This window comes from Cucumis melo, chromosome 12 (assembly GCF_025177605.1).
Source record: "Cucumis melo cultivar AY chromosome 12, USDA_Cmelo_AY_1.0, whole genome shotgun sequence".
In the NCBI taxonomy this organism is placed as follows: domain Eukaryota; kingdom Viridiplantae; phylum Streptophyta; class Magnoliopsida; order Cucurbitales; family Cucurbitaceae; genus Cucumis; species Cucumis melo.
Genome location: NC_066868.1, coordinates 26,543,493 through 26,567,900, shown reverse-complemented (window position 1 = coordinate 26,567,900; position 24,408 = coordinate 26,543,493). Strand labels below are relative to the sequence as shown.

The 24,408-nt window shown below is 34.6% G+C and overlaps 5 protein-coding genes across 8 annotated transcripts; 3 read left to right on the top strand and 2 right to left on the bottom strand.

Annotated features, from left to right (window-relative positions):
- Window positions 1-607: 607 nt before the first annotated feature.
- LOC103488907 (pectate lyase-like) lies at window positions 608-5,321 on the bottom strand. Of its 2 annotated transcripts, XM_051080183.1 has the most exons (5): window positions 5,039-5,321; window positions 2,389-2,500; window positions 1,651-2,302; window positions 1,245-1,487; window positions 608-1,043 (listed from the first exon to the last, which is right to left on the bottom strand). In XM_051080183.1, the coding sequence occupies exons 1-5, from the start codon at window positions 5,052-5,054 to the stop codon at window positions 825-827; spliced, it is 1,242 nt and encodes a 413-aa protein (XP_050936140.1). In that variant the 5' UTR covers window positions 5,055-5,321; the 3' UTR covers window positions 608-824. The 2 variants fall into 2 exon arrangements, with proteins under 2 accessions (XP_050936140.1, XP_008446067.3); XM_008447845.3 differs by lacking the exon at window positions 5,039-5,321 and having other exon boundaries at window positions 2,389-2,671.
- A 2,038-nt stretch (window positions 5,322-7,359) lies between these two features.
- Window positions 7,360-12,663, top strand: LOC103482952 (protein QUIRKY). Of its 2 annotated transcripts, none has more exons than XM_051080181.1 (2): window positions 7,360-11,439; window positions 12,262-12,663. In XM_051080181.1, exon 1 carries the CDS (start codon window positions 7,571-7,573, stop codon window positions 10,676-10,678), a length of 3,108 nt encoding a protein of 1,035 aa, XP_050936138.1. In that variant the 5' UTR covers window positions 7,360-7,570; the 3' UTR covers window positions 10,679-11,439; window positions 12,262-12,663. The 2 variants fall into 2 exon arrangements, with proteins under 2 accessions (XP_050936138.1, XP_050936139.1); XM_051080182.1 differs by having other exon boundaries at window positions 12,240-12,663.
- LOC103482967 (protein PXR1) lies at window positions 12,270-12,663 on the top strand. Its single transcript, XM_008439388.3, has one exon. It carries the CDS (start codon window positions 12,270-12,272, stop codon window positions 12,528-12,530), a length of 261 nt encoding a protein of 86 aa, XP_008437610.1. The 3' UTR covers window positions 12,531-12,663.
- Window positions 12,664-12,932: 269 nt separating this feature from the next.
- Window positions 12,933-14,101, bottom strand: LOC103482961 (uncharacterized). Its single transcript, XM_008439373.3, has 2 exons — window positions 13,602-14,101; window positions 12,933-13,517 (listed from the first exon to the last, which is right to left on the bottom strand). Exons 1-2 carry the CDS (start codon window positions 13,770-13,772, stop codon window positions 13,074-13,076), a joined length of 615 nt encoding a protein of 204 aa, XP_008437595.2. The 5' UTR covers window positions 13,773-14,101; the 3' UTR covers window positions 12,933-13,073.
- Window positions 14,102-19,789: 5,688 nt separating this feature from the next.
- Window positions 19,790-22,312, top strand: LOC103482975 (homeobox-leucine zipper protein HAT5-like). Of its 2 annotated transcripts, none has more exons than XM_008439400.3 (3): window positions 19,790-20,606; window positions 21,083-21,492; window positions 21,604-22,312. In XM_008439400.3, exons 1-3 carry the CDS (start codon window positions 20,441-20,443, stop codon window positions 22,042-22,044), a joined length of 1,017 nt encoding a protein of 338 aa, XP_008437622.2. In that variant the 5' UTR covers window positions 19,790-20,440; the 3' UTR covers window positions 22,045-22,312. The 2 variants fall into 2 exon arrangements, with proteins under 2 accessions (XP_008437622.2, XP_008437631.2); XM_008439409.3 differs by having other exon boundaries at window positions 19,950-20,606; window positions 21,098-21,492.
- The last annotated feature ends 2,096 nt before the right edge of the window (window positions 22,313-24,408 follow it).

Here is a 24,408-nt window from a genome sequence, read left to right as displayed (position 1 = left end):
AAAACACAACTAAATTTTTTGACAACCGTACTTTCATAATCTCACCTTCTTGGTGGACTTAGCCTCTTGTACATTTTTAAGATATAGGCTTCAACATCAAGTAGTCATTAGATTATTTTGTGCAACACAGAATCAAGGTTCATCTCTTTCACAACCTTTATTATTATTTTAAATTATAGATTGTCAATTAAAAGGTTTGAGAGCAAGGTCATTTTACTTGGTTTCAAAGTTATTATTATTTACTTTTTCTTATTTATTTATTTATTTATTTTTAAATTGTTAAGTGCTAGCATGAGCATAGTTAATTTCTAATACAACATCTGTATTGTTGTATTAGATGTTTGATTCTTTCATTCTATTTGTTAACAAAATTGTTAAGTCAAAGTCTTTATAACTTTTTAAAGAAGCCATGGTTTTTTTGAAAACCTATACAAAATCGACAGTCATATCGAGAGATTCTTGTTCTTTTATTTCATTGGTTTTGTATATTGTTCTCTTCTTTCTTTGGTTTTGTATATATCACATTTCAGTTGAGAGTTTGTAGAATATCTCACATCATCCTTGGTCAAGTTCACCACAAGAATGGAAAGAAAATAGACAAGAAAAATAAACAACATTCAAAAGATGAATAACCAATATTATTTCAATAGGTAATATCACACAAGTGATTCACAACTTTACAAAGGCAAAAGCTGCCGTAGTTATGTCCGTTTATCTTCTATCTAAATCTTTACTATTCAAAACCTCTGCTGATTACAGGGTTCATTTGAACTTTGAGTATTTTATATACATATCATAGTTTGAAGGTGACGTAAAGAATTTCACTAACAGGGTTGATTCATTTTACATTTCAAAGGGCCGGCAAATCGTGTAAGCCTGGTGACGAAGGTCCCGGGTTTCGAATGGATAACATCCTTCTTGGAGTATCTTCTAATGGGGTTCCCAGATTGGATGAAAAAAGCTCCATTCATCATCAGATCTCCCTCTGACCTCCAGTTCCAAGATCTCCATTCGCGTTCCGATGCATACACCCTTTTCGTCACCTAAATTGGCCGACAATAACAATTGCTCAATACATTGCTATACATTTGGACACAAGTAAGATAGGAGGATATTGTTTCTTGTGTTTTGTAAAGGATCCCAAGGTTGGTTTCAATGGATAATACTCAAGAACCCAATTATTAAGGAATGGATGTGGCAGTGTGATTATAAGTGATATTTGTCTAATCTTGTGTTCTTCATACCTCTTTGGAATTTGGATTTGGCGGAGCAATGAAACGGTTGCCCTGGCTGATAATGGTGGGATTGTGGCTGCCGCCGATGGCGTACATAAGCCAGTGAGTGTAGTCATTATTGACTACATGAATAAATCCCCATCGGCATCTCGGCATCCTTTGCACCAACCCTTTACCAAAGTGATTAAATGCAAGAGTTACCTGCATTATCTTATCATTCGAGTAGCTATCACTTGCACCTAATAAAATCACCTTCATCCACAAAAGAATTTAGTCAGTTATCAGCATCGATATAGAAGAAATGCCATCCCACCGAAGATAAACATCATCTACCAACAAGTTAGATGTTCAAATCCCTTAAAAAGAAATAAAACTAAGGCTATTTTGTCTTTCTTTTATGGTTTGAGGGGCTTACATCGTTATGGTGGGTGAAGTGACAGTTGGAAATGGTAATGGCAGTAGATGCCATGACTGCATCTATTAGTCCATCTTGACAATTAGACATTGAAACATGATCTATCCAAACCCTCGAGGATCCGAACATTGAGATTCCATCACCATCGCTCTGTGTTCGGTATCCATAGTGGCTCACCGAATCTCTTATAAAGCCTCCATTGCCAGCCTTGATGTCATGAATGTGAAGATTATGAATGATTATATTCCTGACAAATTGTAGAGTAATTTGACCACCATTAGCAATGTGCACATTGGCACCGCGCCCATCTAATGTTTTATTATCAGTCATTATAAGCTCTTCACTTAGCCTAATCACCATGTCATGAGCAAATATAATCCAAAGAGGTCTCTCCTGAATCACAGCATGGCGCAAGGTTCCTGGTTTAGGATTCACCAAGTCGTTATCACTCGAATCTCGGACCACGTAAATCTTTCCATCTTTGCCTCCGGTCGTTCCACGACCAAAACCAAGGGCACAATCAGCTAGTTTCTTGCGGTTCCTAGCCCAATTTCTATCACATCTCCAGCACCGATCAATCGGATTCGTGGCCAAACATGGACCAGTGTACTTCCTCAAATGTCTCCTTGTGTTATTTGCACCATCTAAAGATCTGTCTCACAATTAAGAAAAGCCAGAATTACATACATACAAAACATAGAATCATTAATTTGCTAATGAGAAAATGGGGTTAATTACCTATGAACTTGCTTGTTGAAATTATTAGTAACTTCTTCTGGATGGGGTTGGTAGGCCTCAAGGGAAGCTTTTTTTGCTTCTATAGCTCTTTTCTGCCAGACTTCATCAAAATCTGCAATATTAGCCTTTAGTGTAGGAAATATCATTACAAAACCAAATATCATTAGAAGTTTAATCCCAACAATGGTGGTTTTTGTCTCTCTCATTTTCTCTAATCTCTTTGAGGAACTTTTTCTTTGTAAATTTCTCTGTTAATTATCAATAATCCATTTGAATTTGGAATGATTATCTAACAATGATAAATTTATAGCTTCATTAAATATGTAAATGAGAAATGAAGAGGAAATAAAGGGGAACCATATATCCCCTTCAATGGTCAACTCCTTATTTGCTTTCTTTATCCATTTTCAAGGAATTGTGTTCTTTGAAATTATAACTAAATTAAGAAATAATTACTTCTTCATTCATAAGAAATTGACAAATGATTAATAGTTACATAAATAACCGCCGGTTAGAAAAAATCTAAGAGACTCCGATCTAACTGAATGAAAACCAAGTAGTAATTACAAAAATCTTTCGCTACTTAAGTCCAAATCGAGAGCTTCTCGCTCCCTCGAAAAATCCTATGATTCCTTTCAAACTAAATCTATGTAACAACGAAAAGATAAACTCATGTAAGGATTTTAACATTCTCCCCAAAGAGATAACGAGAAATTTCCTCAATCAAAAATATTATTACGTTTTGTACTTCATTTTCGTCTAAATTTAGAATGCAGAAGCTCTAACAGCAATCAAGATTTAGTTCTAACAAGAATACAGAAAATTACATATTAAGTAAAGAATGTTTCTAATAATAAAATAGAATTGAAGTATGTTCCATTCTAAACAAAGATTAACCCAAGATTTGGATTAAGAGAAAATTTCAGATTTTGAAGATATCATCACCAGAAAAATCAATTGTCCTCTACATTATTCCTTTTTGGAGCCAAGAAAGAGCATAATTTTGCTATTGGACAGAATTTTGTTTAAAAGCTATTGGATACAAATAAAATAAAGCAAAGGAATAAAATAAAGCAGAGATATAGCCTTCTCAGCTTGTCTCAAACACCATAAAAATTAATAAAATCAATATTAATTTGGAGGGTTATTTTCCAGATAATGGCATAAATCTACCTTTTCCCTTCAAAAGGGAGAATTTTTTTTTTTTTTATTCTAAAAAGAAAAATTTTCATAAAATTTATGATAAAAGGGTGGTAAAGTATAAACCAAACCAAAATATGGCAATGCCATCCAAGCAAAATGTAATTACAAATGAAAATTTGGAAGAATCAAACCTCTAACTTGTGATCGAGTACGAATTTAAAACTAAGCTTACTTCAACTGATTAGGGATAAGGGAAACAAATGGATTTACTTTTCATAACCTAATAAAAAAGAATCTTGATTAAGTTAATAAAGAAAGAAAATTCTTTGCGTGAAACAAGTGAAAATCTTATTGAAATAAGACTGTGTATCCAATAAAAGCAGTCACAAAATGATGGGTGAATCAGTCTTATCTTATTGAAGAACATAACATAAATCATAGTCAAAAGAAACAAACACCACCAGAAATTTCTCCTTAGGGTAATGCACAACAAAAGAAAGAAATGGATGAGATAATTATTGAAGATATGTACAGATTTATGTTAAATCACCCGTCAGAACTCCTAAACCTTAATTATACCTACCTTTCAACAATCTTCCTCTTCGTTTAAGGGCTTGAAAATTAGAAAGAAAAATGACATTACATAAATTAAGAGTTCAAACTTTGGACATATTGCTCTAACAAACAATCAATTAATGCAAATAGGGGGTCGTGGTAATGTACGGAATTTTTGGATAGATGACCCGATCGAATGATGTTAATGCAAAATGACCAATCATTGAAAAATAATGAAAACTAACATTTTGCTTACGTTTTGGAAGATTCCACTACTTGGAATGCACCATCGTGTTAAGGCATCTCACCTATCGCCAAACCGTAGGAAGCCTATCATGGTTTTCATTTTTAATCACTAGTTGGTCCACCGTTGATTAAAAAAACAACTGTTGAATGGAAAAAAATCTCAATTTTAATGAATAGTGTGTTACGGCTGTGATTATCTGGGATGGAACCCTTCCTAACACGATAATGCTATGTGTTCAAGCTTTGCATTGTTGTATCCTCCTCGACTAATATTAATTTCCACTTGTATTTTTCTTTATTTCAAGCATAAGCGAGTGGAAGTTTCGAGGTCAAGCCCTGAGTGAAAGTTTTGAGGTAGTTAATCGCAACTCATTTCAGAGTTAGGCCAAACAATATGGAATCCAACTTTCTTTTTCAATGGGATAGACATAAAAACCAGAGATATGGATTAGAGCCCTAAAGTTAAACATTTTTTTTTTTTTCTTTTTGGGCGGGGGGGTAGGGTAATATTGGTCATGGAATGGAGAAAGTTGAAGAAAAACACATCCTTTTTCACACCCATTATCATATAATAAGAAGCATTGAAATGATGTAATGGACAAAAAAAATAAAGGAAAAAGAAAAAAAAATGCCAAAAGACAGAAGAAGAAGCATCAGTGAGAAAAGAAAATTACTTTTTTATGAGATGAGAGGATCAGATTCTCACCACAAAGTCCACCCATTCAGAAAGTGCAGAATAGGCATGCATTGGGGTTGAGACTTGAGAAGAGAAGCTTCTTCCACAAGGGGAAAAAGTAACTAGACGATCGCACTGACAAATAATATGTACAGTCAACACCCTCTGTTTCATCTATTGCAAAGCTTCTGGTGAATATTGGCATCTCCATTGAAGAAGCAGGTAGAGAAGAAGAAAGAAATTAGAAAATGAAGGGTCAGGGTCTGAGTGGGAAAGGGAAGAACTTGGGAAAATGATTAAGGATAGTCTAAAGATTTTAATTTCAAAAGTAGTACATTCTTTTATAATCTTCTAAACTAGAGCTTTTCTCGACACATCTTGTCCAAGTTCTACTAACAAGTATCCATATTTACTTAAAAATCTAAACTTTCTATGCTTTCTCGGTTAAATTTTGGTTAGGTTTATACTGAGTTTTCTTAATATATTTTTCCAAAATTTACAAGAAAATTTCACAAAGTTCGTTTTTTTCTTATGATTTCAAAATTTAAAAATCACAGCTTGAGGTTCATTTGAAAATTAAAAAAAGGTATAAAATTGTAAGCAAAAACTAGGGGTTAATTGGAACAAAAGGATTGTTTTTTTTAAGAAAAAAATTAGATAAAAAAGGTACAAATGAAATTATTTAGCTAAAAAGGGTTATTTTCTTGTCTTTTATTAGAAAATGTCTTTTTAGAAAGTTGGTATAAGATTATATATTATTTGGAGAGACTATATAATACATTATCAAAATTACTACCAACTAAAGTTTAAAGATTATGAGTTAGCTTGATAACACTTTATTTGTATATTTTTGCCTTTTAAAAGTACTTATGAACACTTACTTTCGTCTCTAAATTTCTTTATTTTGTTGTATTCTTTTTACGAATGTTTTTAAAGTTTGAAACCAAAATTTGATAAATGAAAAAAAAAAAAGAGAGTTTTTAATTATACAATAATTACGAGGAAACTAACACAACTTTAAAAAATCAAATGGTTGTCTAAGCAAGTGCTTTCAAGTCAATAATTTAATTTCTACTGTCGAGAAGTCAAGAAAAGAGAGAGATGTTTCCTTAAATGATGGATTGAAGAATGAATGGATTCGTTCATGAGAAAATTTATATTATCAGTCGTTCGTCCCATGAGTAGAATTTAAGAATTATGTAGGATCATAAAATAAATGAACAATAAACTAATATATCATTTAATAACATGTTTAATTATGAATGAGAAGAGTAAATACTATCATGATACAAAAAATTTATTTTGTGTTTGGTGTAGTCTCGTAGGTGTAGTATACCCGTGCATTACAATAAATAAGCATTTTCTCCTTTTTGTTAGAGTTTTGATATGCGAACAAGGAAAATAGAACATCTAATTCAGAGATCAATAATACATTTTCTTTGAGTCGATTTTTCTTTTGAGACGAACACAACCAGGATATAACCAACCAAAAAACTACACCCTCTATACATCGATTGAACTATATTAATTTTAACATTGAGAAAATGAAGTTAAAAGAACAAAGTAGAGGTTTTTTTTTTTTTTTTTTTTTTTGTTCATTAGGAAATAATTTTTAAGTCAAGAAACCCCACTTTTAGGGTTACTTTCAAGTTTACACTTTATGCAAACTAATTATTTTCTTGCTTGTAGCCTCTAGCATTTTTTTTTGTTTGTTTAAAAGGCAACACCTATTTATAGGTTAAAAGTTAAGTTAATTAACTTACAATTAATGGATTAATTAGTAACTACAAGTAGACAATTATAAAATACCTTAACAATACTTTATTTTATTGCTAAAACATTATTAAAATTGCTTATGAGAGAAAAGAAAAACATTTCCAATTTAATATGATGTGTTGGAAGAAAAATCTCTTGGAAGTTGGAATCCAAACACTCATACAATTCCTCTCTCTCTCTTTTATTCTACATTTTTCTAGTGTATATTATAAATATAAAATATATATATATATATACATATAGTAGAAGAATAATATTTTATTTGTTTTGGAATAAGAGAAAAAAAGATAAAAAGAAGAGGGAAACCAAAAAGTGGATTCAAAACCTTAAGAAGAGAGAATGGAATCTAATCTCTCCACCTCAACCCTCCCTCCTCCCCACTCTCTCAACATTCTTATTCTCTCTTTTGGTTTTTTTTCCTCCTCGAAGAGAATCTTTACGATGTAAAATAAGAGTTTAATTCAACTGATATATGCATAAGAGAGCATTTGAATATTTATTAATTAGATTAAAATGTTGGTTTTTGAAATGATGGGTAAGAAGATAGTTAAAAATTAGTATGAGATTGGAAAAACAAAATAAAGGAAAGAAGGAAAAAAGGTGAAAAGCAAAGGGGGGCATTAATATTCAATACATTATAGCAAACTCTTCTTTACAGTTTCAATTCCCTCTCTTCTCTTCTTCTTCTTTTTTTTTTTTTTCTCCGCTATTAACGCTTTCTCTTCTTTTATTTTTTATATATATATTTTTATTATTATTCTCTTTGCTTCGTACGAAAATGAGACCATGACGACGCCACCACCGCCACAGCCACAGTCACAGCCACCGCCACAACCGCCGCCATCGCCGTCGCCATTGCCGCCGGTCAAGACAGTTAGAAAGCTTGTTGTGGAAGTTGCCGATGCTCGCAACCTTCTTCCTAAAGATGGCCAAGGAAGCTCCAGTCCGTACGTCGTCGCTGATTTTGATGGCCAGAGGAAGCGTACAGCCACTAAGTTTCGTGAGCTCAATCCTGTATGGAACGAGCCGCTGGAATTTATTGTATCTGATCCTGATAATATGGACTACGAGGAGCTTGATATCGAAGTTTTCAATGATAAGAGGTACGGCAATGGGAGTGGCCGGAAGAATCACTTCTTGGGGAGGGTGAAGCTGTATGGAAGTCAGTTTGCGAAGAGAGGGGATGAAGGTTTGGTTTACTATCAATTGGAGAAGAAGAGCGTGTTCAGCTGGATTAGAGGCGAAATTGGGCTTAGAATCTGTTACTACGATGAGTTGGTGGAAGAAGCTCCGCCGCCGCCTCCGCCGCAGGAGGAGCAACCACCTCCTCCAACTGAGAAGCCTAAAACTCCGGAAGCTGTAGTCGAGGAAGTGAGGATGTTCGAGCTTCCGCCACAGGGGGAGGTCGGTCGCGATGATTCGAATTCACCGCCGGTGGTGGTCATAGAGGAGTCGCCGCGGCAGGAGATGCCGGTACATTCTGAGCCACCACCGCCGGAGGTAAATGGTCCTCCGCCAGGGGAGGGGCAATTTGCACCGGAAATGAGAAGGATGCAGAGTAACAGAGCAGCAGGATTCGGGGAAGGGATTAGGGTTTTGAGAAGGCCGAATGGAGATTATTCTCCGAGAGTAATCAATAAGAAATACATGGCTGAGACGGAGAGGATTCATCCATATGATCTTGTGGAGCCGATGCAGTACCTCTTCATCCGAATTGTGAAAGCCAGAAATCTCGCTCCTAATGAGCGCCCTTACTTACAGATTCGCACATCAGGCCATTTCGTGAAATCGGATCCAGCTAATCATCGGCCTGGTGAACCGACTGAGTCGCCGGAATGGAACCGTGTCTTTGCCCTCCGTCATAGCAGGCTTGATACGGCAAATACAACGCTGGAGATTGCCGTCTGGGATACGGCTTCGGAGCAGTTCCTCGGCGGCGTTTGCTTTGATCTTTCCGATGTACCAGTACGAGATCCGCCCGATAGCCCTCTGGCCCCTCAGTGGTACCGCCTCGAAGGCGGCGCCGGAGATCAACAACCATCCAAAATATCTGGTGACATTCAGCTCTCTGTTTGGATCGGAACTCAAGCCGACGACGCATTTCCAGAAGCTTGGTGCTCCGATGCGCCACACGTGGCTCATACACGCTCGAAGGTCTATCAATCTCCCAAGCTATGGTACTTGCGAGTATCAGTGATAGAAGCGCAGGATCTTCACATTGCTTCAAATCTGCCTCCATTAACGGCACCGGAAATTCGAGTCAAAGCGCAACTGAGTTTTCAGTCGGCTCGGACCAGGCGAGGTTCCATGAACAACCACAGCGCCTCATTTCACTGGAACGAGGACCTTGTCTTCGTCGCCAGTGAGCCTCTTGAAGATTCCCTGATCTTACTTGTTGAAGACCGAACAAGCAAGGAGGCCGTACTCCTCGGCCACGTCATGATTCCAGTGGACACAGTGGAACAGCGGTTCGATGAGCGATATGTGGCAGCGAAATGGTATTCCTTAGAAGGCGGCAATGGTGGTGAAACATACAGCGGCAGAATCTATCTCCGACTCTGTTTGGAGGGTGGATATCACGTGCTAGATGAGGCGGCACACGTGTGCAGCGATTTCCGTCCAACGGCGAAGCAACTGTGGAAGCCGGCTGTTGGAATTCTGGAGCTGGGGATTCTCGGAGCACGAGGGTTGCTTCCGATGAAGACGAAAGATCCGGGGAAGGGGTCCACTGACGCTTACTGTGTCGCGAAGTACGGGAAAAAGTGGGTCCGAACCAGAACGATGACGGACAGCTTTGATCCACGTTGGAACGAACAGTACACGTGGCAGGTTTATGACCCTTGCACTGTTCTCACCGTTGGCGTCTTCGACAACTGGCGAATGTACTCGGACGCGTCGGAGGACAAGCCCGATTACCACATTGGAAAAGTTAGGATTCGGGTGTCAACCCTCGAAAGCAACAAAATCTACACAAACTCGTATCCTCTGTTGGTATTGCAGAGAACAGGGTTGAAGAAAATGGGTGAGATTGAGCTAGCCGTCCGGTTCGCTTGTCCGGCATTATTGCCGGATACATGTGCAGTTTATGGCCAGCCATTACTTCCAAGAATGCACTATCTCCGTCCTCTAGGGGTGGCTCAACAGGAGGCTTTACGCAGAGCCGCCACAAAGATGGTGGCAACTTGGCTAGGCCGGTCGGAGCCACCATTGGGCTCGGAGGTGGTTCGATACATGTTGGATGCAGATTCACACGCTTGGAGTATGAGAAAAAGCAAGGCGAATTGGTTTAGAATTGTGGCAGTTTTGGCATGGGCGGTTGGATTGGCCAAATGGTTGGATGATATCCGAAGATGGAGGAACCCCATCACCACAATGCTTGTTCATATACTGTATTTAGTGCTCGTTTGGTACCCGGATTTGATTGTCCCAACTGGGTTTCTATACGTGTTCTTAATTGGAGTGTGGTACTACCGATTCAGACCGAAGATACCCGCTGGAATGGACACTCGGCTGTCGCATGCTGAGGCAGTGGATCCAGACGAACTAGACGAGGAATTCGACACAATTCCGAGCTCAAAGCCACCGGATATAATCCGGGTAAGGTACGATCGACTAAGGATACTAGCTGCTAGAGTCCAAACAGTGTTGGGGGATCTTGCAACTCAAGGTGAGAGGGTACAAGCGTTGGTCAGTTGGAGGGACCCTCGAGCCACAAAGCTGTTCATTGGGGTATGTTTCGCCATCACATTGATCCTCTATGCGGTGCCGCCGAAAATGGTGGCAGTTGCGCTCGGATTCTACTACTTACGTCACCCCATGTTCCGGGATCCTATGCCATCGGCGAGTCTGAACTTTTTCCGACGACTTCCGAGCCTATCGGACCGGTTAATGTAGGGTAGAATAGTAAATGAAGCATTAAAAAGTGTATTTTTTTATCCACCTCTTTGGGTGGGGTTTTCCATAATTAGAACCCCAAATTGATGGGGCGACTGAGTTCGTCACTTGGTGGCCGGTAGGGACAAAAAAGGGAAAAAAAAAAAAAAGTTCAACTGGTTGAGTTGAAAAAGATGTCCCAGAAATAACATGGTAAAGTGTGAAAAAGGAGTTGGGAAAAAAGTAACGAGCTGTCATCATGTTCTTTTGTTCTTGGAGTTGGAATTCGATTGACTAACACTATTTCAGATTTTGAAATAAGAGACGGAAATGGTGGGAAAATAGAGTATTTGATTGGGAAGCAAAGTCCATAGTTTGTTGTAATTGTGTCTTGAAAAGTTAGAACATCACAAATGATATCATCCTAACATATCAGATTTTCTTCTACTATTGGTAGTAGGGCTTTGAAAAAGATCAGAATAATACGAGAGCTTTCCTTTCCTTTTCTTTTTGTTTAACTTATTGTTATGAGTATTTCGATTATTTTGTTTTACACTTGGTGTTGAAAAATGGCTTTTAAGAAATGAGGGCCACTAGAAATGAGATTACCAAGTCATGTGGCTGAATTCTCGGCAACCTACAGCAATTCCTGGCCATTGGGTTGCCATATTTATGGAGGTGAGGCGTAGATCCAATAATTGCACAACATTGTTCATTCAGTTTGCCTTCAATTCTGTCTTGGAAGAGAGTAACTATTGGTACGGACCTCACTGCCATTACAGGTTTTCTTCTTTCTCTCTCTCTCTCTCCACTACTTTAATAGTTGAATGAATTGGCTCATGTTCTGGATCTGATTTACTTTCACTCTAATTTGTATGAATTCTCTCCGGGGTTTCATGTTCAAAACGTTGATCTCTGATTCCCTCACCAATGATTTATGCCAATTAATAGTTGAATGTTGCCCTTTGTTTTTTTTTTAAAAAAATTACTCCTAATTTGACATTCCATTTATGTTTCCATACTAATCCCAAAATGAAAGTTCCTTTTAATGAAAATTGGTACTTAGCGCAATGCGGATGGCTTAGAAATGATATGCATTAAAAACAAAACATGAGTTCCAAAGGACTATTCATGAAACAATCGTCAAGTGTAAGGTCTATTGATTTCTTTAACAAGGGATCCTCAACTGTGTGATAGTGTTCGGGGACCCTAGTTAGCTACATCTTCCGTATCAAAGAGGATTTTGAAATTGCAGACCTCTGTGGTCTATTTTTAGGAGTTGAGAGCCAAAACTCAAAAAGGGTGATGTACAAGAGTTATGCGAACTATATATAACCCACAACACTCGTTCGCCACACCCTACCTATCAAAGAGGTTTTTCTTACTATACACTATTGTTGTTTTTTTCTCAAGAGTGGGGCATAATCCTAGTATCCAAGTGGTCATTCTTTTAACGAATTTCTAGTTTTAGAGTAGTTTTGAAATGTTTATGTAAGGTTAAAAGAAAAATGATAAAGTTTGAGAATATGTTTCGTAGGAAAGTCAGCTATCTATGTAAAATTAACATCAGTAACATGTTTAGGAACGGTTGGAATGTTTGACAGATTAAATAATGGGAGAAACGTCAGAAGAGAAGCACGAGGGTAAGGTAGAGAAGAAGGAGAAGAAAGATAAAGAGAAGCATGGAGAAGGAGAAGATGAAGAGAAAAAGAAGAAGAAGAAAGAGAAAAACCCTGCAGATAAGAAAGATCCTACAAAACTAAGACAAAAGCTTGAGAAGCTTGAAGCCAAAATGCAGGCTTTGGCTGTAAAGAAAGAAGAGATCTTGAAATTGCTCCATGAAGCTGAACAGAATCCACCACCTCCCTCTTGAATCCTTTCCTTCTACCTTCTTTGAATTATATATACACACTTTCAATTTTCACTCCCTACAATTTTTTCTTTTCTTTTTTTTTTCCTTTTACATCTATATTGAGCTTAATAAATACATTTCTTTTTTTTGACAACATACACTTTCATATCTTTTATATGAAAATATTATCTCAGTTATATACTAAAGAATGTTTCCTCAGTTAAGTAATGGACTAAAAAAAGACTCCTAAATTCTATAAAAAGTGAATTACAATTTGATTCCATAGTTTAAATAAAGATAAAATTCGTATGGTGTAATAAAACGCTAATAGTTTCTACTATTTTATCAAATCATAAAGACTAAATTCTACCTTCTAACTTTTTTTAATTTTTATATCTCTTAGCACCTAAATAAATAGAAATGTTCGGACAAAATGAGTTATTTACTAATCCATATTATAAAAAACTCACTTAATTAACACCATAATAATTTTCATAATTACACAAAAAAGACAACTAAAACTATTATCAAAAGGAGTATTCAATTTACCTACACACACCATCTTCAATCAGCTTCTTGCAGCCCACCCAGCACCACAGATCCAACTAACAATCCGGCAGCCCCAAGCGCCAATCCACCGCCGACCACCGCCTGCAACGCCACAAGGGCCACCGAATCATCGGGAATTACAACAATCGCCACCAGCGCCGCAACCAAAATGGGCAGTGCAAGAGAAGCCAAAGCGGAGGGAGAAGAACTCGCAACTTTCTCGAGCAAGCTAAGAAGCCCTAATTCTTCAGCTTTAGAGAAAACCCCCAATTTCTCAATGGAAGAAAGCGTAACCCCTAATTCCTCCGCCTTCGATAACAACCCTGCTTTTTCAACATTGCTAAGAACTTTCTTAGTCTCAAGCTTCTTGAACACATCCACTTCCACATCCTCCGCACTCTCGTAAAAAATTCCAGCTCCAAACCATTTCTTCTCCCAAGCATCGTCATATTTGTTCACCTGAATCCATCAATTTCCATTTTTTTTTTATCAGCCACTAGCGATGATCGACCGAAAGAGAAATTAGAAAGAGTTGCAGTGTACCTTCTTCTGAGGGGCCATGGCGACGATGGTGAGTGGATTGGATCTGGAAGAAGGAAAGGGACGACGGGGATGGTTAGAGATGTGGTGGATTCTGGAAATGGAGAAACGGTTGGGAAGGTGAGAGAGAGAAGCAGTGGAGGAAGATGGAGAATGTGAAGTGATCACCGCCATTGTTGAAGATGAAAGGAAGCTTTGGTGTTCTTCAGCTTCAGCCAAGCATTAGCGGAAAGAGGGAAGTTTTAACATTGTATGATGAGAGAGATCTCCAAGTGTAATCTAATGCCCATTGATCTCCACCAATCATATCCTCCATTGCTTTATCTCAACTTTCAACCCTTTTGTCTTTCAACGAGTAGAACTGCCTTGAGTTGAGTTGTTAATTATTTCAAGATTACCCAAATTTGAGTCAAACAAATATGGTTTGCTTTATTATATCAATTCAACCAACTAATATGATTTGCGTATTTAAACTTAGTACAAATGAGAAGATCTTGTTCCTCAAAGTAAAATTGTGACAACTTGTTATAAAGAGTGTGTGAATTTGAAATTACATCGAAGACATTTTGTATTGGGCCGATGAAAGAAACAGGCCCAATTAATATGGACCGGCGACGAATAGTCTCGGCCTTAACGGGCCAACGGTAAGGTCCAAAACCCACATTTAGGGAAGCTGGACAAGGCAAGGGTTACTTTTTTCTCTTTTTCTCTCCTTTCACTCTAACAACAAAAGTGTGTGATAAATTTTAAACATCTAACCTCTTGGTCGAGAATATTTAATAGAATGGAGAATAAGGATGTAGGAAAACAAATCTTTATAAGTTAAATAGAGACGATGAAACTATTTTTCGTCTCCATCTTATCTAACCAACGCCTCTAGTTATAAAATATCACAATTGGAGACAAACCGAACACCACTAGTTGTAAAAAGAATTGATTAATTTCACACGTCTACCCTGTAAATATAATTGAATCTAAAATGCTTAAACTAAAGAGAAAAAGGAAACAATAAATAAATAAATTACTAAACAAAGAAAATAATCAATAAAAGACAACATAGAATCTTTACGTTTAAGTCTCCACAATGTAACTAAGTTTCCCGTGTTTAATTTATATTTCAACATGGCATGATTTGATAATTTTTCGTGATTTTAGTGAATTACACTTATTATCGCTAAGTTAAGTTTACCTACTAAATTTGCCTTTACTGACTACCTAAAACTTTTGAGTTAAATTGGTGATTTAAGACTTATATCTTATACTATGCTTTTTTTTTCTTTAAGAAAAAAAAAACATATCTTCAAGATATCTGTATCCCAATCTTTTAGAAACTAACATATCATATCTTATCATATTTGCATAAAAAACAAAAAGAAAAATTGCAAAAATAACTCTTAAATATGGTAGTAGTTGCAGCAATATATTCTTAAACTCGGAAAAATTGAATCCTCAAATTCAAACAATAGTTAAAATCAACTCTCGAACTTACATAATTATAGACACCGTAACAATTGTATAAGTTTGAAGGTTGAATCTTAACCCTAGAGGAAGTTCGATGATCCAATTTGAAAATGTAATTAATTATAACTATCACGATACTTCGGAAGTAGTTTTTGTTATTTACCCTAAAAAATGATATAATATATTAGAGAAAGGGATAGAATGAACTTCAACAAGAAGGCAGTTTGTCAAATTGTGAAAGGAATTCTAAAATATAGAAATTTTTAATTTTGTCATTGTAGAAACTAAGGTCACATTGCAATAGCAATTCCATGAAAGATGTGGTCCTTCTCATCCCCACTTTTATTATTCTTATTATTATTTTGCAACTTTGGATACTTAATTGTACCCTAAAGTTTCCATTTTTTTCTAAATTTTCTATTCATTAGAAAAATATATATATATATATATATACATAATTACTATTGTAAAGATTAATTAAGAGTTTTGATATGATTTTTAAAAGTGTCTTTGTTTTGTTGTGACTTTTAAAATTAGTGAAGAGGGAAAAGAAAAAAAAAAACTTACTTACTTTATCTAATTGAAACTGCTTTTTGAATTCATCATGATGTTTCTTTGATCCCATCAAAAGTGGTTTTCAAAATTGATTAGAGAATTAAGACATGTTAGACTAACTTGTAAAAATTTGTTTCATTCTAAATATATTTGAAGTGGGTTTTTGAAAAACTTTTGATTTGGATTTTATTTTCATTATTAAAATGTTTGAGAGAAGTATTAATTTCATATAAATTAAATTAATTTAGCATCCCATATTAGTCTAGAAGTTTCATGTAAATTTGATAGATCAATGCCATAATAAAATGACAAACCTTTGTATAGTATTGTGATTTTTCATATTGTGTGTTGATTATAATTACCATTGATGAACATTATGTTTAGAAAATGATAACATAAAATTGTGGTTGTGATGAAAGGAAATACACACACACATATATATAGATTATAGTCTATAGGGTAATTGAATAAAAACCATAGAATAAATCAAAAGACTAGTTTGTCCCTTTCACCACCACATCATTTTAGTTAACATCAAACCTAGATTTAATATATATATATATATATATAACATGTTTATTAATATGGTATGTTGAAACATATACTAAAGTAACACGTAGAGTATCATTTAAATGGTGAATATAAACTTCTTCGAACAAAAGATAAAAGGATTTGAATAATCCAACGAATATATGATATTGAACTAAAAACTTTCACACATAAATGGACTAGGTTAACGTATTAGACAAATACGAATATTACAAAATATAAGAAAACAAATGGAGTAGAAAAATTTGATACGAGCGCATAAAGATAAAGATAATAGAATAGACAAAGTAGAAGAGTTTGACTTGGGTCCATATATGTGCTCATTCATAGTCACATGAGCGTCAACGAGTTATATTACACATTTTAGCTATGTTGTTTTTTTCATCTTATGGAATAACTGCACATATTTTTATCTACGTCACATCAATAAAATTTACTTTCAAAGTTTACGAATTAATATATATATATATTGTCCTAAACTTTATGAATCATATCAATTTAAATTTCGGAGTTTTTGTAAATATATCGATTTGCCCTATATTATGTTATTTTTTGAACATGAAACTTAGCATTGTATCAATTAAACCACCGTACTTTCAATAAATGGATTAATTTTAGACTCTTAACTAAAATGTTATTTGAAAATCGTTTGCACACTTATTTTAAATAGTCCATTTTCTTAAAACAACATATAGAAAAACTACCAATTCAAAAATTAATACATATGTATAATTTATAAAGACGAACATTATGAAATGTCCAAATTGATTGACTTATCGAAATCATAAAAGTTTAAATTTAAATAGATATAAATTATTAGAAAATTATTTCAAATAACAAAACTTTTAAAAATATTTACAAATATAGTAAAATATCACAATACACCTGTGATTGATAATTTATTATTTATATCCACCTTGATAATTTATTATTTATATCCACCTCGATGCACATAGATACACATAATAATTTTCTTTAGTACTCTATCTCTGTCTATCATAGATAGATCATAATATTTTACTATCTTTTAGTTTATTTTGTCGTATTTAAAAATAACTCTATAATTATTAAAAATAAAAGAACCTTAAATAGCCTATAATTTTTACTATTTTTTTTTATAAATAATTTTAATATTCAATTAAATGAAACCGAATTAATATTTTATGGAAAAATATAATTAGAACTAAAAATGGAAGAAATTAGATTGTGAAAGGAAAATAAAAAAGAAAAGAGAGAAATTGGAATGGGAATTTAAAAATGGTGGAGAGGGGAAGGGACAGGTGGAGCCATAAGCACATGACGTGGACCATTGGTAGGACCCACGTAGATGGTGGGCAGCCGATGAACGAGTGACATGTGCCCCCTGACTCAGCCTTATTATTATTATTACTTTTTTTTTTCTTTTCATTTTGGAGATGAAGATGATCAACTCGGGCCCATCACTCAGTCCGCCAAATCACAGAAAGCGACTGATTGGACACGATTCCTTTGTTTTCTGCCTCACCTTTCTCTCCTTTGCCTCGTTGTCATCTCCATCCTCTTCCCCCCCCCCCCCTCCCCCCTCCCACCTTTTTATTCCCTGCATTCCCCGTTTTATCCTTCTCGGAGATTCAAACCTATAATCTCTCAAAAATCAGTACACAAGACTTCTCTTCTCCCACACACACGATTAATATCAGTTTCTTCGTGAATACTCTTATCATGCAATGAAGACCGTGTGCGTGTATTCGATTAGGGTTTGTATTTTCGAATGGATAGAAAAAGGAAGAACATGTTAGTACTAAATTATAATATAATAGCAAGTTTTGATCGCTAACAAAATGGCATAATACAAAAAATTAATGAAAGGGAGGAAGAAAAAGAAAATGAAAAAGGTGTTTGAATGGTGTGTCACATGCAATTATTTTTCTATTTATGCATAATATCAAAATGCTTGTACTTTGCACTTTTAGTTTGATGGAGTAGATACAAATACATGTTTTATTTAATGCATTTCAATATTAATTCTTCTTTTTAAAGGGTAATCTTCACATGATTCTCAAATTATAATCTATGGCTTTCTTTCTGTACTACTAAATTATTACATACAAGTTAAGTTTTCTATTTCAATTCTATAACTTTTGGAAAATCGTGATTTGAATTCTTTTATCTTTAAAATTTTTTAATTAAATTTAGTTCGATAATAATTGACATGATCAGAAAATATTTAAACGTAAAAGTTAATGTTTATCGTGTTTGTTTTTATATAAAAAGAAGTTGCAAAATTTCAATATATTGTACGAAAGGAAAGGAAATTAGATAATTGAATTTAGAAAAGGAAATTAATCATTTCAAATCAATAGAAAAGATGGGTCGTTGAAATTAATTAGAATTTAGAAGTAACAAACACTCTCTTTCTTATTCCCTCTTTTTCAAACAATGAAATTTTAATTAATAATATAGTCAAAGTATAATTAAGGATATTAATGATATATTCATTAAACTTGAACCAACATTGTCAAGACACTAAACAAACAAAATACAAATTATCACATTTTGTTTCGCTCAGAAATCAAAGTTTATTTTTTCTCTATGTCCTAAAATGATTTGTCAAATTAATTAACTTTTTGAAACCCTACTTTTTTTTTTAGTTTTCAAATCTTAAACCATTGATCAAATATAAATAAAAAAAGAGAAAGGTTAGAAGCAGAAGCAGCAGAAATAATATCTATAAGCTTAATTTTGAAAAACAAATGATAAAATGATTATCAAATAAGATCTTACTTTCGACTTTACTTTTCATTAAATATTTATTTTGAATGATAGATGTTAATGTATATCAATTAATTTAAAAGGATTGTGAAGGTTTGATTCTGTTATATCTTACACACACTAAAAAGAGTCAGGTGTCGTATAACTCTCTTATCATCAATATCGAACATGAGGTTTGATTACCCTACCTTATTCGTTGTAAAAAAATTAGTTATTTATTTTGAATAATTTAGGGTTTATTAATATTGAAATAAATTTCACATTTTTATCTAGAATTCCTTCCATGAGGACTTTATTTTGATCATAAAAATACATTTGTACAATACTTGATTTTAAAATTAATATAGAGGGTACTATATATGATTTCATTTTATTAATTTTGGTTGAATGTTTGGTTGGCAAAACATATTATTGGGGAAACATTATGCTTCTCTCATGCCATTATTCACTCTTAGGTCATGTTAGCTCCTTTGACATGCATTAATCAACATTCACATATATTCATCCATAATTCTTTTTCTTTTTCTCTTAAATAACAATCATAATAATTTATTTATTTTTCAATAAATAGAGCTATACAATTATTCTCATCTAATTATATTACGGATTGAAATTTTTTAAAAATGGGTTTTCATGACATTAGAATCTCGGAGTTAGAACACCACGACTATAGTTAATAATAGTAAAAAATCATATGTTTTTTTTTAGATTGAAAAATCTCGATACTCTTTTTTGTTGTATTAAAAATAATTTTTGACATTATTATCACCAAAGTTTATAGAATCTATCTTTATTGTCATCTAATTAACTAGGGTCGAGTAAGGTAAAATATCTTACTCAATCGCTCAGTTATTATTGTTGTTGTTTTTAGAATTATTGCAACGACAATTGGGACATCTTTTCTTTTAATTGTAGAAGAATCAAATATCTAATCTTGAAATCGAAGTACAAATTTATGTTAGTTGAGTTGCGTTCGTGTTTAGGATAGGTAAGACGTTAAGGGAAGGTAAATCTAATTTAAAAGAGAGAGAGAGAGAGAAAAAAGAGAACTTAGTTGTGAAGTAGAAGAAGCAATAAAGGTTATTAGAAATAGAATTAAGAATGAAACCACAACAAACAAACAAGAAGGGTATTGTGGTGACTACAAATTTGATCAGAAGCTTTCTGCTGCTGCCATTAAAAGCCCACCAAGTTCTTCCTCCTACGAAGAGAAGAAGAGGGAAGGAAGAGAAAAAAAGGAAGAAGATTCTCTTTTATTATCCTACAAACCCATAAATCAATTCCTCTCCATCTTCCATTTCAATTTTTGGAAAAAAAACTCATCTCTTAATCGTTCTTCTTCTGAGTGATGGGGGTGAGCTGCCGTTGTTCCCACACTTCACACATCACTGAAATCATAATCACCAGCTTTTTTCGCCATAAGCCTTAAGATTAACCACCAAAATCACAGACCCACTGGATAAATTTTATCCCTTTTTCTTGATGGCTGTTTGAAAAGAAGGAATCGTTTCTTTTTCTTTAGGCTTATGGCGGGCCGGAGAGTCTACGGCGGCGGCGACGGTGGTAGTATAAGTGGTGGTTCTTCTAATCATAGTGTTTTACTTCAGAATTGTGGTGGGTCTTTTGCTTCTGAGCCTCTTAATGCTCTGTTCCTTTCTGGGTCTTCTTCTTCTTCCTCCCCTTCTCTGCTTGGTAACTCCCTTCTTCTTTATCTTTTCAGTTCTTGTCTCTGTTTCTTTTGTTTCTTTCTTATGGAATTTATGGTTTTGTTTACTCCTTTGATTTCTCTATTAATTGTGATTGAAAAAAAAAAAAGCTTTGTATCTGTTGAATTTTCAATGCTTTTTTGGCTGTTTGAATTGGATCGTTAATCTCTGATTTTGAGAGTAAATGTAATTTCCTTTTCCTGAGTTTCTTTCTGATTTAAGTTTGTTTTCTGTTTGTTACCTCTGTTCAATTTGAAGCAGAATGTGTGAGATTGATCGATATCATTTGACTTGTATCACTTGTCGAGTAAAACTCGTCTGCTTGTTTTGAGATGATATTTGATTACCACTTCTAGCGTTTTTAATGTAAATTAAACAGATTCTGTTGTTAGACTGATTTAAATGGCGCATTAATTAGACGTTGTGTGATTACAAACATGCCCAAGTTGATCTTCTTGACAGATTGTTCTGGTGTAGGTTCAAGATCCATGATGAGTTTCGAAGATATTCGTGGAGGAAACGGATCGAATAGATCGTTCTTTTGCCCGTTAGATAGTGAAGATAATGGGGATGAAGACTTGGATGATTACTTCCATCACCCTGAAAAAAAGAGGCGTTTAACCGTTGATCAAGTCCGGTTCCTCGAGAAAAGTTTCGAGACCGAGAACAAGCTCGAGCCAGAAAGGAAAGTTCAATTAGCAAAGGACCTTGGTCTGCAGCCTCGTCAGGTTGCTATATGGTTTCAAAATCGCCGAGCTCGGTGGAAAACTAAACAGCTGGAGAAGGACTATGAGGCTCTTCAATCCAGCTATGGAAGCCTTAAGGTTGACTATGAAAACCTACTCAAGGAGAAGGATTCACTAAAAGCTGAGGTAAAATTTTAAAATGTTCTTGAAATCTCAAAATTCACTTCCATCATTACTTATTAAGCTTTGTTGGGTTTTCATGATTACTAAGAAACAGTAATTACATGGATATTGCAGATTCTTCTCCTGACAGACAAACTGCTACACAAAGAAAAAGAAAGAGGAAACTCTGTGCTGTCTGAAGTTGACAAATTTGGTGAAGAATTACCACACAATCTGGTTGCTGATTCAAATTTGGAGGATGAAGTTTCCAAATCTTCAAAGCTGGGTTGTAAGCAAGAGGACATCAGTTCAGTCAAAAGTGATATATTTGATTCAGATAGCCCACACTATACTGATGGGGTTCATTCTTCACTCCTAGAGCCTGGAGATTCTTCCTATAGTTTCGATCCTGATCAGTCCGACTTATCGCAAGACGAAGAAGATAACTTGGGAAGGAATCTATTGCCCCCTTATATCTTCCCAAAGCTCGAAGATGTCGATTACTCTGACCCGCCCACGAGTTCTTGTAATTTTGTATTCCCCATTGAAGACAATGCCCTTTGGTCCTGGTCTTAGTGAATCTTTTTCCATGTTGTGCTTTCCTTTACCATCTTCATTACCTAAAACCATGTTTTTCTAGTAATTTTAAGTCTAAATCCAAGCAATGGTAGCTCACGACCATATTTCGTGCCTAGTCGAGCTGGGTTTAGTTTCTGTCGACGATTTCGATCCATCCTGTAATCTTCTTGGGTTTTGGTCGAGGGTGGCTTTTATTGTTAAATAATCCTTGTTTCCTTTTGAATGTGATTAAATAATATATTCTCAATTATGTTGCCACCTTGAAGGATGCTGTTCATTCACCCTATGAGTTTCTTGTTGCTTTTGAAGATGTTAAGGTTTTTCAAATTGAATGCCATTATTTTCACTGTATTTTGAGCCCCATTTCAGGGGTTTGCTTGGCTCTCTCTTTCTAGACCTTATATCTATAGGCTTTTTGTTCACAATTGTTAAAAATCACAAATCAGAACAAGCCAATGGATGGGTAAGGAGGCAAAATGATGAGAAGAAAAGGCTAATTTTTTTTCCTTTTCTTTTGTGGAGCAGTGTCTCCACAAACAAAATGAAAGACTGATCTGATCCCTTATGGTATTTGATGATTTCTTTTTGAAGCAATGTAATGAAGAGAAAAGCTAGTTGACTTTATCATATGCCATTAATGGGTAGCTTGCAGAATCATGTCACTAATAAAGTTTTCTTGTTCTGGTGGGGATTGTTCTTTTTTTCTTCTTTTCTTTGAAGGTGTTGGCAGTCAACTTCAAGATCCTAGCTTTGTTATTGGACCAAAAAAAAAAAAAAAAAAAGGAAGAATCACCCTTTGAGTATTGCACTCCATCTAAGTGTAGTGACACAGTGACAAACACCAAATATATACCCCAATACACCTGAAGAACTCACATGTTTGACTCATCATTTTAATAGAAGAAATCTTGAATTTGTATATGCAATTGGTTTCTGAGTATAGGATAGCAAACCTTCATGTATTTTCATGATTATATGCTATTGTATACTTTGCCGATAAACAATTATGGTGATTTTGTTTCCTCTTTCACCTACAATTTCCTCATTTCTAGAGGAGATGGTTGTTTTTACATATATCCCAACGATACTCTCCTTATCTAGTCAATACGAGATTTTGTTACGTTTTTTTATTAAAATCGATGAGCCATAAGTCGATATATAGTACATATAAGTTGTTTGGATCTAAAAAGGTAAATCTAATAAAAGAAAGAAGAAACTAGATTGAGATAGGAACCAAACATGAGGCCACGATGGGCTAAGAGATGGGAGTAGGACTTCCAGGCCTCTCGACCTCGATCTATGTGGCTGAGATGCGCTTAACCCGCCTCCAAGGTTAAGAATCTCACGTAAGATCCAATCAAGTTATCATATAACTAGATTATGAAAAGACATAGGTCTCTTTGGTAAATATACTCTTATAACTCTATGTGAGATAATTTGAATCCTTACTAGCTTTCACATTCTATCACCGACTTAAACGTCATAGTATGTACCATACATACATGTCGTAAAATTACAAATCAAACACTAATTCTGCTTCATAATTTCACTTTTCTAAACAAAACTCAACCAAATCGTGAACAAAACGCTTAGAGAGAGAGAGAGAGAGAGAGAGAGAGAGAGAGAGAATGAAGGGAATAAAAGTATAAAAAAGAAAGAGAGAGTGGAGAGGAGACAAAGCACATGGTGAATTGGTAAAGTTGATGAGAATCTGTATAGTGTTGTTGTATGGAGAGGCATTATTTGGAGTGGAAGAAGCTGTGTGTGTTTTCAATGGAACACAAAATCTTTCATTAACAATATGACTTTATTATTATTATTACAAACATATATAATGGATATGAGAAGATGTCATTAAAATCAATTGGATATTTCATTAATAATAGTAATAATAATAATAATAATAATAATAATAAAAAATGGTCCATTTGATGCTGATTTCCCACTTACATCCCATTGCCCACATAAAACCTTTTGAGTTTAGTCAAATTATCCCATCCAAATCAAATAAGAAAAAAACTTTCTTCTTAAATATAACCCATTCATTTTTTTCAAACTTATTCCCATCTTTTTCCTTACTTTCTCCAAAATATGACACAAAGGGATCCAATTTCAAGAAAATTAATAAATCGCAAGAACATTTACATTCTTGATGCATTATGAATTTATACAAGACCCAATTTTTATTAGTCAGTAAGAGCTGGTTTTTCAACCAACCCACCACCGGATTGTCTACAATCGATTTAGTAAATGTTAAAACTGAATCCAACCATAAAGAGTTTTTAAAAATGTCGTCTTGACCAAACCTATCCTTATCTCCGATTAACTACCTTCGATTCAATTGGTTTAATTTTGGTTGTT

Excerpts from the sequence above, each read along its gene's own strand:
- LOC103488907 (XM_008447845.3), bottom strand. The coding sequence starts at position 2,594 with ATGAGAGAGACAAAAACCACCATTGTTGGGATTAAACTTCTAATGATA. Across the intron at positions 2,303-2,388 it reads TTCAACAAGCAAGTTCATAG|ATCTTTAGATGGTGCAAATA; the intron begins GTAATTAACCCC and ends ATTGTGAGACAG. Across the intron at positions 1,488-1,650 it reads ACTTCACCCACCATAACGAT|GTGATTTTATTAGGTGCAAG; the intron begins GTAAGCCCCTCA and ends TTGTGGATGAAG.
- LOC103482952 (XM_051080181.1), top strand. The coding sequence starts at position 7,571 with ATGACGACGCCACCACCGCCACAGCCACAGTCACAGCCACCGCCACAA.
- LOC103482967 (XM_008439388.3), top strand. The coding sequence starts at position 12,270 with ATGGGAGAAACGTCAGAAGAGAAGCACGAGGGTAAGGTAGAGAAGAAG.
- LOC103482961 (XM_008439373.3), bottom strand. The coding sequence starts at position 13,772 with ATGGCGGTGATCACTTCACATTCTCCATCTTCCTCCACTGCTTCTCTC. Across the intron at positions 13,518-13,601 it reads CCATGGCCCCTCAGAAGAAG|GTGAACAAATATGACGATGC; the intron begins GTACACTGCAAC and ends TGATGGATTCAG.
- LOC103482975 (XM_008439400.3), top strand. The coding sequence starts at position 20,441 with ATGGCGGGCCGGAGAGTCTACGGCGGCGGCGACGGTGGTAGTATAAGT. Across the intron at positions 20,607-21,082 it reads TTCCTCCCCTTCTCTGCTTG|ATTGTTCTGGTGTAGGTTCA; the intron begins GTAACTCCCTTC and ends TCTTCTTGACAG. Across the intron at positions 21,493-21,603 it reads AGGATTCACTAAAAGCTGAG|ATTCTTCTCCTGACAGACAA; the intron begins GTAAAATTTTAA and ends TGGATATTGCAG.